Here is a 16,555-nt window from a genome sequence, read left to right on the forward strand (position 1 = left end):
AGGATAGCAAAATGAAAGCAGGAAAGATTTTTTTAAATAGCTGTACATTACTGTAATGGACATTGATTTCTGATAGACATGAGAAAACACAATGATTTCAAATTAAGAGTCTTAATAAATGAAATCTTAGGTCACAGCCTTGTAAGGTGTGAGAGGAACAATTGGCTTTTTTCCCCCTAGGTGGTGATGCCTCACATACCCTTTGTTCCATGTGATCTGTTGCAGTGGTCTGATCCCTGCCTTGTTTTTAGGTCTGAGTATTGCAAGGAATTTCCAGCTTGGATTATAGGGCAGAGCCTGTCTGGTGGCACTGGCAGACTGCAGTGGGTGGTCTGTGTTCCTCAGATAATAGGCACTGGTGCCTATTATCTTATTAAATCAGCTGAAAAAAGCATTAGAGGAGTGCCTATGTTCAGTTCCAATGGCCCTGCTAAGGGCCTGTTCTCTTTTGAAAAGCAGTTGAAATAGACAAATGGTGTAATTTATCTGATTTTACAAATTAGGGATCTTTACCCCAATGAGATGGACCAAATACCTTGGCTTTAGGCTTCCCTCTTAATGAAACTTTTTAACTTCAGTGATCTAGGCAACAGCTAAGATTGCAAATCTTTAATTTATCTCATTGCATTTTGTCATGTTAGAGATTATCTTGCAATCCATGGGTGCTAGATGTGCTTTTGAGTCCTATAATTTGAGAGTTAAATGATAAAAAATCAATTGTAGGAGGAAAATCACTGCTGCTTTGCATGCTTCCTAAGAACTGCAAAGGGTCCCAGTAGATCTAGGAATGTTAGCTATCCAAAAACACATCCTAGAACATCCCACTGCTTCTGTAAAGTACAAAAGACACTGAAAAGGGGATGAGCAGCAGAAGTGAACTAAAGCACACAGGAAAAACCCAAATGCCTAAGTTGGGAAGGAAGCAAGTTTGCAGGGCTGTGAATGTGGGGTGGTGTTTTCCCCTGTGGCTTAAAGGGAGTGTGAAATTGAAGAGGAAATTACAAGCCACGGGGCATGTTGAAAACTGACTTTTCATTAAAATGAGATTGAGAATCTGGTTATGAAGTAGAATCTGGCTAGAACATAGTGGGTGTTAGCATTTGTAAATTACTTCATGCAGCTAATATTACATTCCATTTCATAATGGGCAGATTGCCTAAATAAAAAAAGGTAATGGTTTTCCTGAGTTGGTGAACATATGAAAGAGTGGGTAGGAGCAGAGCAAGGAAAAAAAGGTGGCAGTGCTTATGTGAGCTGTGCATCTGGGAGCTTCATCAAAGGCCAGCTGGACTCCCAGGAAAAGAAAACTTGGCCATGTAGCAGTTCTCTTCTTCACCCCCAATTTCTGGGCAGTTTTTGAACGTCAGAGCTGTAGGGTGGTAAAGTAAAAGAGAAGTGACGCTGTGTGTCTTTTGTTTGGAAGAGCACAGAGTGTGCTTTTCATCAAGACTTAAAAGGGCTGTTTCTGCAGCTTCAGTTCACTCCTAATCTTTGAGAGATGTTTGCAGTACTGAGGCTCAGTTGGTCAGGAAGAATAGCAGTGCAAGTAATAACAGCTGGGCTTGGTGTTCCAGTATAACTGCACACTGGGGTGGGGAGCATGTTCTCTAATGAAAGTGTGTTCTGGAAAGAAAGTAAAACTCCAAAATGAGAAGAGATAACATCTACAGGATGCTGTAGATAGGAAGAAAGAGAGCTGACACATGAGAAATTGCTTCTTTTTTATAATCAGATTAAAACCAAAAGAGATGTATTTGATATCTGAAATAAATGAAGTAGGGAGTGATTGCAATTCACAATCATTCCCCAATCAGAAAAATCACTGAAGAGTTTTGTCACCACTGTTGTTTTTGGTTTTTTTAAGGCAACCTATAAATAAATATTTCTCTGGACACCCTCTGTCTAGTCTCTTGAGAGTGGTGGCTGAAAATTGTGCATTCTTTTCAAAATATTAACATGAAGGATGGCCCTCCCTGCAGGACTAAGAGGCCAGCATTTTTTGTAAGGGGGTAGAGGCAGATTCTGCTCCTGCAGATTTGTCTCTGTGAAAATTAATCAAATTGCACTAAGGTGCAAACTGAAGCACAGCTGCTGGTTTTGGTAGCTCTGTCTCTGAACTCTTATTTATTAGTGAAGCATTTGCTCTTTACACTAGAGTAGGTATTTAGGAATGAGATGGGGTAGGTAGTTCTTTTATATTCCAAACTGTATCATTAGTAGCAAAGTTTATTTACTGCAGTGCATTAATCCTTCATCACTTCTGGATCAATGTTTACTGTAAGTAACAAAGAGGTTGTCCATATTCTCAGGCCTTGTATTACTGCACTTCTGGAATGCACTTTGCTCATACCTAAGCATTTTCTATTTGAGTATTTGTATGGATTGATTCCTTTCCTGATGCATCAGAAAATTAAATTCAAGGTACTGGGTCTTTCAGTCTAATAGATTAAACAAAAAGACTTCTTTCACTTGCAGATTTTTTAAATTGGTAATTATTTGTTTACATAGTTTTTCTATTTAAGAATGACTCAACACTGTTTAACTAGGGAATGTTACTCTGTCTGCAGAGGGGCATTTCACAAGTTCTTCTTTTGCACCCTTTTCCAAAGCCTGCTCTGAGCTGTTCTCTCACCACCCTCAGGCCCCCTGGGTTCCTTTCTTTCCCAGACTTCCAGATAAACTAGATAACTCTAGTTAAACTAGATAAATCTAGTTTTATGTTTGCAGTTTCAGAAATGGCCTTTTCAAGTCTTCAGTCTGATTTCTGCAGTCAGTCAGCGAGGGAGATGTTCAGGCAGAGATCCTCCAGGCTGCTGCCTCTGAGAGGAGAGATGTTGGTCGAGTGTGTTAACTTGATATGCTGTGGTTAATTGTTTCTGAAGGCTGTTGCAGGTTTTATTAAAGGCTTGGGGTGATGAAGCTGTAATGAGAATTTTCCAGAAGTTAAGAGAGTGAGGAGCAGTCTTGCCTATTACTGCCCATTCATGCAGTGGCTCTATCTCTGACACTGCCCTGTCCCCATTTCCTGCTGCTACTTAGCTCCTTATGAAAATTCCTGCCCTTCATTCCCTAATTATCATTTTTCCTGTAGACATTACCAGCTTTTTCTGTTGAAAATGGTCATGTGGCTCAGAATTTTGCTATTAAAAGTCAGCTTTCTCACTATCTGTTCAGTAAGTGCCTGTTCAACTATTTTTGAGTGCAGGATATGAACTGGTAATTGGATTTACAGAACTGCAGCTTTGCTTCATTAGCAGAGCCAATATTCTCACTTACTGTAAAGTTTTTTATTCTTAAATACTGTGAGCAAATTGAAAGTGTACCTAACTATTAATATAGTGTATGTGACACCTCAAGGATGGTGGGGATCAGGAAGCTGGTGGAACACTGGGACAGGCTTCCCAGGGAGGTGATCAATGCCCAGAGCCTGCTAGGGTAAGTGTCATTTGGACATGTAAATTACATTTAAGTGTAATTTAGCCCTTAGGAACATCCTTGAGCCTCTTGTCAGCCCTGAAGTGGGGCTGGGTGATGAGGGTAGGTTCCTTCCCACTGAAACATTCTATTCTTAGGTTTCCTCAGAAGCAGATTGCAAAACAGTGGGGGTTTTCCCCCCTCTACATTACAGCTGTGGTTTTTTTGGCAGCTGTGAATGAATCCTGTTTTTCACATGATATATCTAGAGGAAACAACATGACTTTTAAATTTTGATGCCATGGTTCTGGAAGCTTTAGACATAGTCTTTGTAAATAGTAGTTGGAGGCATTTAATTTAGAATAACTTTTCAAGTCCCATTTTATGGCAGACTTTGAAATTGAAACATATAACCAGGTGAATGTGAAAAATTAGAGTTCTGAATGAAAATATGTAGAATCTCATCTTGCTGCCTTTTGAGAAAATGAGTTTTCCTATGGTCAGTGTACTCTATCTCTTCCTTGCAGGCTTTACTAATAGCAAGATAAAAGCCGTATTTTCACAAGGAGTATTAAAACTCTGAATGAAGACAGCAGAAATACCTAATAATTCAAGACTTATCTGATACAAATTGTAGCAAAACAATATATTACAGAAATTACATCTGCAGTCACATGCTAATGTTTTTCAAGAAAGGATTCAGAATATCTGGCACAAATGAAATACAGGCTTTGTTCAGCATACATAAAATAAGTTTTGCATCCAGTTATTTAGACAGTGATAGTCCAGCCTCCTTGGGTTAATGGCCACAGGGAGGTGCAGCGCTAGCCCTGCCTTTTTTCTGCATTTCATGTGCCTGGGCAGAGCTTGGGTTGCTGTTTGCAAAGGCCATTGCTGTTCCCTGAGCTGTAGGACAAGGAGTTTGTCACTCACACAATTAGTCACTGACTGGGAGCCTCAGCAAACAGCAAAAGGCTGAATGTGCTGGAGATAGAACAGAGAATTAGCATCTCCATCCTTTAAAATGCCACTCCTTTGAGGTAATCTGAGCAGTTTGAATTGCTGTGGTGCCTAGCCTGTGCTTTGGAGACAGAGAAATGTGAATGTATTTTGTTACACCCACAGTTCTTACTGCTAGAGTCTCAAATTGCACCCCACTGTGCTTGATTATTTCACCCTAACAATCAAGATGTAAAAAAACCAAAAAACAAATGGTCAATGCAAATGGATTCAGTGGTGATAAATTTTGTGTAGTCTGATCTTAGTTTTTAAATGTTAATTTTATTTATCTAATACCCAGTTGTCTGTCAATGAATATAGATATTTCACAATTCAGTTAACAAAAGCAATATTTCCAAATACATATATTTAGACTCTGGTTGTAATTTTGTACTGTGAAACAGATATTGTGTATTAAAAAAAAAAAAAACCCAAACAGTAAGGATGATGCATGTCTTTTAGTGTTTGTAACAAAACGAGATTTTAGGAAAATCCTCAAAAAGGTGACACCGTGTAGCTGTGGTGTTTCTTTCTCTCCTAGTTTGTCAACTGCTGCAGTCTCAGGAGTGCAAAGTGTTTCTCTTCAGGTCCAAAAAACCTCTAAAAAACCTTGGAGAGTAGTGCTGGGGCAGTGAGGGCAAGAGCAAGAGGATCTACCTCACCAAGGGGAGAGCTGCAGGGAGTGAATAAGGGAACGTCAGATTTTCTGCTGGAGAAAATATTTTTTCCCCTGGAAGGTAACAATTGATAGAAAGAAAATGGAGTTGGGATATAGAAATAAATCAAACCGTGCTCGTCCTTAATTATCAGGTACTAACTGTGCTTCCTTAGGAGCTTGATGGAAAGCTGAAGAAGTGAAAATAAAACAGGGATACTTTTTAGGCTTATGTTGCATGGTGCCAGACAACTAGAACTAGTATTAAGTCTCTAGATTAGTAAAATCACTTGCCTTGCACAATCATAAATTATTCATGTGTCTTGTAAAAGTCTATTTAAAAGGCTGAAGTGCTGTGTAATTTATGGATTAAGTTTTGCCCTTCAATGTTTGTGAAGCTCGTAATAGGGAATTACATTGTGTATTCTGGGAAGAAATTTGACTTCTATTATGAATTAATCTTGTACAAAGATGATAAAGTAGTGACTTAAATTTCTTATTGGAGCATCAAATCTAAAGTTACTCTTCTAGCAAAGCAGGTGGAATTTCTCTTTGTCATGAGCAGGGCAGGTTCAGGTGTGTTTTGCTACAGGAATGTCCAAGCATAGCTGGTCAGACTGGGAGGTCTTTGTGTAGTCCTCGAGGATGGAGGGGAGACACTCATTACATGGATTTTACCTTGGAATGAGGCTATCCCTCAGCTCATTGAGTGGGAGATGGAGTTGTGGTGGAGCCACTCCTTTGTGTCAGCTTGTGAGGGTTAGACCTGCCCCTTGAATTAGAGCACTCAGAATAGGAATCCTGGCAGCCTTAGAAACCGGAGGATAAGCTGCTGTAAATGTCTTTATAGTTGACTTTATTTGTCCTTTAAGGACAAAATTGCAGTAGTAATGTCAGTTCTTTAATGCTTTCCCACATCTCATCACTGCCTGTTGCAGTGTCTGTCATAGGAAAACCAAGAAATGTGTGATGGGTCCTGGGGGCAGCACTGCCCCTGCTGGGGGTGGTGCTGGGCTTCCCTGAGCCAGGGCTGCCAGGGTGTTTGCTTGGGAATGGTGAGCCAAGAAATGCAGATTCCTGCAGGAGAGATGCTTTCCTGGCATAGTTGAGGTGCTCACAATACAAAGCAACACTCCATTTTCAGAAGGCTTCAAACCTGTTTTTATTCTAGCTTGCATGCTTTTTATACATTCTTACAAAACTCAGAGTTTACACTTTACTCAGTGGTCAGGAAAGACAAAAAAATTGCTCATTGGAATAGTCAGGTGCAGGTTTCTCTTATTTATCCTTCTTTCTTTCTTGGTTTCCATGTCAATGACCTTGGTAGGAAATTCTTTCAGGGGTAAACATGGATCCTCTGATCAAACTTCTCTCTGGCTCACAGAAGTGACTGTAAAACCTCCTCCACACTTTTCCGTTGAGAGATCCAGCATTGGCCAGTACTGCTTTGCTTTTCTCCTTAAACAAATCCTTCTGCTTGCCAGCCTCCTGACTCCACTGGTACCAAGGTTTCTGAACTTTTAGATTCCAAACCCTTCTGTGCATTTAACAAATATGGAACGCTGGCATGAAATCCAGATGTGGTCAGCAGCTTTTCATATATATGATAATCACATAGCAAATATTTTGCTTTGAGTCATAACCCATGCAAATAAAGAATATACCTCCTTTTCTTAGCAAAGTAGTTTTCTTTCCAAGGTCTTTGGTCCTGGGAAGTGCAAGCAGTCTAATTGATACGTATTTCTTGTGCTCCGTCCTTTGATGTTGCCTGGTGACAGTGCTGCCTGGAGCTACTAAACTTGCTGACACTGTTTACCTGGCTGCACCTGGGAGGCAAACTCATTTTTTGCCCTGTCTGCTTACAGCTTTTCCTTCTGAGCTCTTAAAAATTATTTTTCATCTGGTTACTGAATAACCAGAGGGTGATGCCTTTTGTCAGCGGCAGAGCCATGAATTAATTATTTAATTTTCACAAAAGAATTCATACTATCTCCTATCTCACTCTGCTTAAAAAAGAAAATTAATCTTGCATATCTTGTTGAAGGTTTTACTTGAATTAAGTACAAGGGAAAGAAGGTGCAGGCAGCTGTCCTGCACCAAGGACAGCTAGAAACCAAGACTCTTGTTCTTTTCCACTTAGCCAAGGATAGCAGGAGATTTCAGGGAGTGGGAGAAGAAAGATGAAATAACAATGTCATCCTGTCAAAGAAGGATGAAGTAAAGGTGTCTTTTTTTATATTTTTTGGGGGGGGGGACTCTTTGCAAGACTCAGTGAGGTTTACCTTCCTGCCATCCTGGATTATGTGGAATCCTTTCAGCCTGGGTGGAGTACCGCTCCAGTTCAAGTATGGTACAGACACACGGGTCCAGCCTGCCTTGTGTGCCAATAAAGTTTTTTTCAATATTATTTCAGTTCTTTCATTTTTAACTGATCTTTTTCAGGAGTGGGAGAGATGGGGATGGCTCTTTTGAGCCTCTCAGGCCCGGGGTGTTGCAGAAGTAGAGATGCTCAGGGAACAGGAGGTGGGGTGTTCTTATTTTAGATCTCCTGCAGTCCCTGTCTCCTGATGTCTCCATGAAAAATTCTGCTGTGCTTTAGAGTGGGAATGATATAAACTGAAATCGTGAATCTCTGGTGCAAAGGGTGCTCTTTGCTGCCTACACCGTGCTCCTCGGGGAGATGGAGAGGTGCTTGTGTTTCACACCACCATAAAGGCTGGGAGTCCTCTCAGTGAACAAAGAGCAGTGAGATTTAAAAGGGGAGCTGGATGCTTTACAAAAATGCAACACAGCATAACAAATCCTTATTTCATTAAAGGCACTTTATTTCAAGGCATCTTTGGAAGGGTATTGTTGATTTTCCTTGTGTCATCAGGATGTGTCTGTAGAGATTACCTGGCCTCAGCTATGCTTCCATAGCTGGAGTTAACAAATCCATGCAGGATGCCCCTCTGCCTTCCTCATCAGTCTGGTGCTTTCCTTTATCCTGTCTGAAAGGCAGCCTGTTAGCTGGGGGCTGAATTTCACCCCCTGCCCTTGTGGTGTGTGTCTGAATGAATGAAAGTGCTGCTGGCATGTGAGTGTGCTTTGGTCCCTCCTCCAGGGAGCACCAGGGCTGGGGCAGCTGTGGAAAAACAGGTTCTCCGTGGGTATTATTCCCTTATTCAGCTTCAGCAGATTGGAACAAAATGCACTTTGAGAAGGAATATTCAAGTATAATACATGTATTAGCCTAGTAGTTTTGTAAATATGGTATTTTACCCTTAATTTACTAAATCTTGGTCTAGAAGCTCTGGCACCTAAATCTGTATCTGCACTGAATGCATCAGGTTTCTTGAAATAAAAGGCTAAGTCTGGATGTTCAAACCACAAAGCAAATTTGCTGTACCTACATTTTGGAATTGAAGAATTAAAAATAAAAATAAAAAACCTGCTAATTTTGCAGCAAAGTACATGACTTTTGTATGTTTAATTATATTTTTGCAACATTATGTGGTGTTTTGGTGTAATTAGTTTAGGCAAAGTACAAACTGGAATGCTATAGTACTGTATAAAGAATATATTCCTACTATTCTAAAATAGTTTATTAAGTGATTTGTTTTTTTTTTCTGCTTCCCTGTAGATTAAAGCAAAAAATTATGACAAAGTGGAAAAGGTGAGTCATATTAATATATGTAATATATCTCTATAGCAAGAACAAGTACCTTGTGGTTGGGCTAAATCAGATTGAAAAATGCTGTGGCTGTCATTGAATGTGAAACACAGATAAAAAATAGCACTAAAGTTGACTTGTTGCTGCCAAGCTCTAATCAGTAAAGTGTGCAGGGGGATTTCTCTGCTTAATTCTCTGCAGTTCCCTTGCATAGCATGGAAATGCTTTAAACAAAAGAATGAGTAGTTTAACTTATTCTTTCTGATAAATCTCAATCATAATTAGAAGGGTTACTTAAATTCATTTTGTTTAGCTTTAAAAGTAGAAACCTAATTTCTGTGTCTGGAATCCTGATCACATCTTCTTGATGTATTGAACAGTTATTTCAGCGCTGCCTTATGAAGGTTTTACACATTGATTTATGGAAATGTTACCTTTCCTATGTACGAGAAACCAAGGGGAAGCTACCTAGTTACAAGTAAGTTCCCAGAGTTGCTCTGAATTATTCTAGTTTATGGTGGATCTCTTCTTGATTTTTTGACCAGGGGACGGGGAGGAACCTGGGTGACAAATCTATCTGGGGGTTTTCTGTTGGGGGTTAATATATAATCTGCATTTAGAAAACACTGAAGTGTCTCTAACTGAGCCTGCTGGGTAAAATTGGTTCCTTAGTCTGGATTCCTCTAACAGGATGGGATAAGAGCAGCGGAGGAGCTGGTGTATCAATGCCAGTTCCCTGCAGATGGGATTGGTGCTTGAACCAAAAACCTGGAAAACCTGGAAAACATTTCTTCCTCTTTGTCCTTGCCCTCAGTGTCCTGTTAGTCTCCACTAAATTTAGCACTGGTTCCAGCTGAGACCAGTAGCAGTAAAGAGTCCAGGAATTGTAGGAAGTTTTGGAATGCATAAAAAAGTCATAAAATTTAGGGTGTCAGAATTTTATGGGGGTATGTTAATCTTCATCCCTTTTCAGTTACTACATTTTGCTTTTTTATATTACTGTGGGTTGAGTTTCAAAAAATACCAGTGACTTCCAGCATCTATAAACTGTCTCTTCCCCAGCCCACCATAGTTGCTTTGCACTGTAATTGGCAAAATGAGGAATGCATTAACAGAGAAAATAAGCAATGGGGTTTCATTTATTTTTACATGACTGTTTTGAAACACTTTTAGAAGTGTCAGTTTATTCAGTTTGCCTTTCCTCTGTTTCTCCTGTTAATGTGGTCAAGGAGGCAATAAGGTGCTGAAGTGTGTTTGAGTAAAGGAAACTAGGAGAAAAGTTGGAGAGAGAAAAAAGAGCTTTCACTGAAACTTAACCAAGGAAGTTCTGTAAACATTTTAAATTTGAGGGAAAATACTTTGAATTTGGGGGAAATAAGAAATCATGTGAAGTGTTCTGGGCAGTTTCCACACAAGGGAGCTACTCCTAATTATCCCAGCCTTTTGGGGTTCCTGGAGAATTACAAAAAGGTTTGGGGAACTCTGAGGGGAAAAAATAAGAAACCATGGGTGCATCTGTCAGCTGAGAAGATGTGGAGAGCAGTTGGTTTCTTCTCAACTTCACGTCATATTCGTGGATTTCCACTGCCTTGGGGTGGGCCAGGAACTGGTAAAATGCTGGATTGCCACCAATGGATTTAAATAATTCTTGAATAAAACAAACAACTAAAGCCCCAACAGAATCTGAATAAGGAGTTTAAAGCTATCTGAATACCAATTTTTGCTCTCAGTTGTTGAATGATATTTCTCATTCCTTGATGTTTGGTTAGAATTTGCTGCACAAAAGAATACTCTTAAATAAAGAACTTTTTAAATACTAAACACTTGCTTTATGGTCTTTGTGGTTCTTTTCCTCAGAGAAAAAATGGCTCAGGCATATGATTTTGCTCTGGATAAGATTGGCATGGAAATCATGTCATACCAGGTATGTTTTCTTAATCAAAACACATTTTATTTCTAAGTTTATGACAAGTACAGCTAACCATTGGTTTCACTATATGTAATATTTTTTCTCACCTAGATCTGGGTGGATTACATCAATTTTTTGAAAGGCGTGTAAGTACCTGAAAATTAACCTTTTTTAAAGCTCAGTTAATGCAATGCTGATGTTCCTGCCAGTTGTGACCTGCCATAGCTGATGTTGCTCTCTCTCCCCACTGTTTAGAGAAGCAGTAGGATCTTATGCAGAAAACCAGAGGATCACAGCTGTCCGTAGGGTTTACCAGCGTGGTTGTGTCAACCCCATGATAAACATAGAGCAGCTCTGGAGAGATTATAACAAATATGAAGAGGTAACCAATAACTGATTCTTTGTGACATTCAGAAAGAAATAATTATCCTGTAATCAAATATGGTGCCCAAGCTATACCCACTAAACACGTGTGTATAAAAGAGATGGCCAGCAGTATAAACACATTTTTTGTGTGCAGTATGTAGCAACTCCTGTGGCAAAACTCTACAAGGACCTGAGTGATTTTTTAATTTCTTTCAAAGACCCTCCATGAGATGCATTTGACTGTCCCATTTCCCAGCTGGCCCAGTGGAATTGCTGGTGAGTGAGTGAGACATCACTGTCCTCGGTGATGGAGCTGGAGCAGCTCAGCTGGCAGTGAGGACTTGTGTCCCCAAGGAGGCACTCCCCTCCTTTCACTTAGAGTCAAATGGCATTCAGCTGGGATGGTTTGGACTTCCTCCACGGCATTAAGTTACAAGGTCTCAGTGCTTAAAAGCGCTCCTCACCATCCCTCACCTGAAGCCATTCCAGCACCCCTCCAGGTGAGTCTGCTCCCACGCTGCCTTCAGCCAGCGTCAGCTCAGCTCAGCTCACTGCCCTTTCTGGCCAGTTTGTAGCTGCACATTTAGAGTGTGTTTTCAAACAGAGCTGGTGACAAACCAGCCCCAGTCAGCAGCAGTGTGACTGCAGAGCTGATGTGGATGCCCTGGTGCTCAGCACTGCCCAGCAGGGATGCTCATACAGCACTGGTCCTGCTGGCTGTGCACAGGCCTGGCTGCTGTGGGTCACTGTGCCCTGAGCAGCAAAGAAGGGCCAGTTCCTCTTCCCTTGTTGCTAATTATGCAAGTTGTGAGCTTGGTGCCCTCTCATGTTAATAAGGCTGTGGTGCTGAGCTGGTGGGAGAACCTCTGGGTGGGAGAACTTCTGGGTGGGAGAACTCCAGGCATGCCCAGCCACGAGCATGTACCGTGAGAACTCATTGTCCCACAGGTGCTTGGGGACACCATTGCTGTCACCAGGGAGGATGCCCAGGACACACCTTCTCCATTGTAGGAAAATCCCCAACACAACTTCCCCATAAACCACCCCTTCCCCTCCCACACAGCAAGCAAAGGCTGTCAGTGCTGGTTCCTCCTGCTTTCATTATACACAGGGCGGCTGCCAAAGCCATGGCTCAGAGCTGCCCAGTTTCCAGCTGAGGCAGCTCTGGCTGACACCTGGAGCTCCAGGCTGTCCCTCAGGCTGTTTGAGCTGCTGGAAGCTGAGAACCAGTGCTGTGCTTGGGCACAGGGATCTGCCTGCCCTGTTCTGGCTACTCTGGCCTCAGGGACAGGGCTGCTGCTCACGGGTGTCCTGGCACAGGGAAATAAATGCTTCTCACCAGAAGGGCTCTTTGAGGGGGAGGTGATTGCCCATGTCAGCAGCCCAACAGCCCAGAGACTTCATGCAAGTCTCAGTATGGAAAGTTAATGGCCATTTGCTGTAATTCAAGTTTTCCTTTAGCTCAGCTGTGGCCACCACGTAACAATACCAGCCTGTCAGTCACCAGTCTTTAATTCACTGAGTGGTAAGAATGGTAGAGCTTTTAGGCAGACGTGGCTCAGTGACAATCTGGCTCACAAACCTGCATGGCTGCTGAGCTGGGAGTGCATCCTGGGGGAGTCCTGCTCTATCCTCAGCCTGGTCCTGGGTTAACTGGGGCATTGCTGGGTTTGTGTGCTACATGGCCCAGTTTGCTGTCCCAGACACTGCCTTTGCTCCTGTAGTGAGGGCAAGGCTTCCTTTGCTTCCCAGCTCAGGTGCCTCTTTGGACTTGGACTGAAAGCTGTGCACATCTTCTGCAAAGTCTTGGCAACCACACCAGCAAAATCCAGCCAGACACAGGCACCAGCCTGCTATCAGGCTGCTTTTCCTGCCTAAGAGCAGCTCTTTGAGGTTTTGTTCTTGCCAGAACCTTGTGCCCAGGGCCTGGCTGCCCCCAGCCCCTGCTGCTCTTGCAGAGCAGCACAGCAGAGCCCTCTGCACGTGTGTGCAGTCCTGGAGGGAGTCAGGCAGTGCTGACACATCTCAGGCCCCTGCTGACAGAGGCACACCTGTGGCAGGGTGTGTGTTGCATGGAACCTCCTCTAAGAGCTGTCAGTTACTTCAGGAACAGAGGAGAAGGCAGAGCTCTGGGCCTGGAGGTCAGTCTCTGGTACTTCTTGTACAGGAAAATCAAATTGCTCATGTGCTCTCAGTCAGGGAGCTGTCACTGGCCGTCATTTAAGAGCAAAATTGTAAATCACAAATACGTTCTTCCCACTTTCACCCACAGCAGTTCATGTGAAGTTCATTGTATTTTTGAAAGTGATTAAAAATAAGCTGAGGTGCTTCAGGTCACTTAAATTTTAGTAGTGAGTTTGTCCTCTGATGAAAGTTCTTGCCCATATATTTATTAGGTGAAATAAATATTTTGAGATTGGTATTTTACAATAACTTTGTCCTTGCTCACTTTTTCATCCCCTTTCAAACTCTTTCCTGTATAAAATAAGATTCATTATGTCCAAAGGGAAATTGCACATTCCCAATTCCTTTTTTCACCCTTCTCCAGGGCATCAATATTCACTTAGCCAAGAAGATGATCGAGGACAGGAGTAGAGATTATATGAATGCACGACGTGTGGCAAAGGTACAACCTTCTGTTGACTTCTCTTTGTTCTATTTAATTCCACAAACCAGCATTAAACTTGGTTCTTACAACAAATAAAACTATGTACAGACTAATAAGGCTGGTATGCTAAAATATTTCCATTTGTTTTAGAAAGCATAGCCTGAAGTAAGTGTTCAATGTGCTTAAATCTGTTCTTCAGAGCATTGCTTCTGTTTCAGGAGTACGAGACGGTGATGAAGGGCCTGGACCGCAACGCTCCCTCTGTGCCCCCACAAAACACCCCCCAGGAGGCTCAGCAGGTGGACATGTGGAAGAAGTACATCCAGTGGGAAAAGAGCAACCCTCTACGAACAGAAGACCAAACTCTCATTACAAAAAGAGGTGATTAGATGTCTCTAGGGCATAGCGAATTGCATTTCTCAGCTCCAGCAGAAGTCATGACGTGATTTGGTGTTCAGGGATCGTGCTGGAGTAGAAGTTGATTGAGTTTCTTGAATTGTGTGGGTGTTTTTTTATTTTAAAAGATCTAGATTTTGCTAAAGCCAAGCTGAAAGTAAGAAATGCATTTTGGGAGACAGTGCCATAGTTGTGTCCACCGAACCTCCAGTGCAGGTCAGGAAACAGTAGCTTGCAGCCTGATTTCATGGCTGATTTTTGGTGAGCTGTGCTTGTTCCTCTGTGGACAAGGCAGGTTTTAGCTGCTGCTTGTGGTTCATAAAGTTCCTGGCAATAGAAAAGAACTGCAGCAGTGACCATTGTGTTCAAAGCCAATTAGTGTTGATGTTGTCTGATTTATTTGATGAATTTTGCATTCCATACTTGGGTTGTACAATGGTGGTACCATTTCCAAGGAGTGTTTCTCTCGTGTTTTGCCCACAGTGATGTTTGCCTATGAGCAGTGTCTCCTGGTGCTGGGCCATCACCCAGACATCTGGTATGAAGCAGCTCAGTACCTCGAGCAGTCCAGCAAGCTGCTGGCTGAGAAAGGGGTAAGCAGCTTGCCACTGGCTTTCTCTTATTTCCTTGCTCTGACGTGGTGTATTGTCATTTTTTTCCTCAGAATCAAGGAGGAGGGTGTGAAGAATAGTTGTGACATGTTCAGAATTTTCAAATGGGGAAATTAAAAATTTTAAGAAATAAAAAATGTCTGCATTTTAGATAAGAATTGTGAAAAATTGTTTCAGTCTTGACCAGTTTTAGGCATGGGGGATTTTCTGGGCCTGATTTTGTGATTCCTTAGCTACTGGGGAGATGATTATCTCTTTGTTGGAGCACTGAATGGAAATTCACTGGGGCTTGTCACACACAGAAGATGTTCCATAAATTGGCCTTTGTTGTCACAGATGCTGAACAATTATATTATTATTTTATAACAGGACATGAACAATGCTAAACTTTTCAGTGATGAGGCTGCTAATATTTATGAAAGAGCGATCAGCACTTTATTAAAGAAGAATATGCTTCTTTATTTTGCATATGCAGATTATGAAGAGGTGAGCAAAAATAGTGATGTACTGACATTAAAATCCAAATACATCTCCCATTAATACTGTCATTTATTTGAAACATACTGAGTACACAAAATTCTGTAGAATTAATTTACTGATTCTTCTAGCCTTATTCTCATTCAGTGTTTCTGAGATGAAGCTGACAAAATGGAGAGGAAAAGCCCATAGTACGAGCTATGAAAATCCACTGTCTTTCCCATTTCAATATTGACTATATTTCTGAAATTGTCATAAGGGTGAAACGCTTACGAATTTCCATTTCCTACAGCATCAGCTTCTTCACTTTTAAAATGGGCATAAAGGGCACCTTTCCTGTCTGATTCCTGGGGAGGTGATGTTTTTGTTGGCACGGCTGTGACAGAAGATGGGAGCCACCTTTGCTGCAGCTCTCTGGAGAAATCTCCTTCCCCAGGCCACCACCTCACTGTGCAGCCTCCACAAGGAGCAGTGCCCCAGTGGTGTTTGTTCCACCAGGAATAAAGGCTGTTTTCCACTGGTCACATGAGGACTGTGGAGTCCTCTGTGGGGTGTAGTTTGCCGAGTTATTTAACATGAAAGAATCTTTCCAGGAAGAACTTCAGGACAACAGAGGGGGAAAAAAAGCCTTTGCCTTTCAAAGAAAAAACCTTCCTTGGTTTTCAGTGCAGCCTCCTGTATGCTGTGTCCTGTTTTTTCAAGGCTGCAGAATCCAGCCTGGAGGGCTGCAGCTGGCAGGGAACAGAATGGACTATTTGAAATGTGTAGGTTGGAGAGTTAAGAAGGTGGTTTTCCTACCTATCTGCACATTGCTTTTAGACAGAGGTAAAGAATACAGTCTTTGTATGCCAAACACCTCCAATGGCAGTTCTGCTGCAGTATTACTGCATTAGAAAAAGACTTCAGAGACTCCTGAAAAGTGTGTAGGTAACCATTGGTGGGAAATTCATGTGGGAAGTAAAAAATGTCTGCACGAGACAGAATATGTATCTGAGTAAAGGGACTGACATACGCAGTGTTCAGCCAGGGAAAAACGGTAGCAGGAAAATTCTAGTTTTGTTTTCAGCTTGAGTTTTGCATTCTGGGAGATGATCTGAGGGGAGTTACTGAGCAGTCTGTGCTTGCTTTCCCTCAGAGCCGGATGAAGTACGAGAAAGTGCACAGCATCTACAACCGGCTCCTGGCTATCGAGGACATCGACCCCACGCTGGTAAGATCATCCTTGGTGCCTCCACATCCCCATGGATTGTCACCCAGAGCATGCACAGAGTGGGGAAGCACTTGCAGGATTCCTTGGGTCACAGGGACGGTGGAGCAGGTGGAGTAGTGAGGTGGCAGAATTGCAGTCTTTAATCCATTGAAATACGCTAAGACGTGTGCACTTTCCTCCTCTGTCTCTTTTACAACAAGTAATGAAGATAAAAGATATAAAATATTTCATAGCCATCCTGTGGCCATGTAGTTTGCA

The 16,555-nt window shown here is 42.0% G+C and overlaps 1 protein-coding gene across 1 annotated transcript in view; it reads left to right on the plus strand.

Annotated features, from left to right (window-relative positions):
* Positions 1 to 16,555, plus strand: part of CSTF3 (cleavage stimulation factor subunit 3) — a 48,127-nt gene that overhangs the window by 23,462 nt on the left and 8,110 nt on the right. The window contains exons 4-13 of the mRNA XM_068194737.1: positions 8,691 to 8,723; positions 9,101 to 9,198; positions 10,578 to 10,644; positions 10,741 to 10,775; positions 10,885 to 11,011; positions 13,544 to 13,621; positions 13,822 to 13,984; positions 14,483 to 14,592; positions 14,980 to 15,096; positions 16,223 to 16,297. Coding sequence (XP_068050838.1) covers positions 8,691 to 8,723; positions 9,101 to 9,198; positions 10,578 to 10,644; positions 10,741 to 10,775; positions 10,885 to 11,011; positions 13,544 to 13,621; positions 13,822 to 13,984; positions 14,483 to 14,592; positions 14,980 to 15,096; positions 16,223 to 16,297 — 903 coding nt within the window. The remainder of the gene's footprint in view (positions 1 to 8,690; positions 8,724 to 9,100; positions 9,199 to 10,577; positions 10,645 to 10,740; positions 10,776 to 10,884; positions 11,012 to 13,543; positions 13,622 to 13,821; positions 13,985 to 14,482; positions 14,593 to 14,979; positions 15,097 to 16,222; positions 16,298 to 16,555) is intronic.

This window comes from Anomalospiza imberbis, chromosome 6 (genome assembly GCF_031753505.1).
Source record: "Anomalospiza imberbis isolate Cuckoo-Finch-1a 21T00152 chromosome 6, ASM3175350v1, whole genome shotgun sequence".
NCBI lineage: Eukaryota > Metazoa > Chordata > Aves > Passeriformes > Viduidae > Anomalospiza > Anomalospiza imberbis.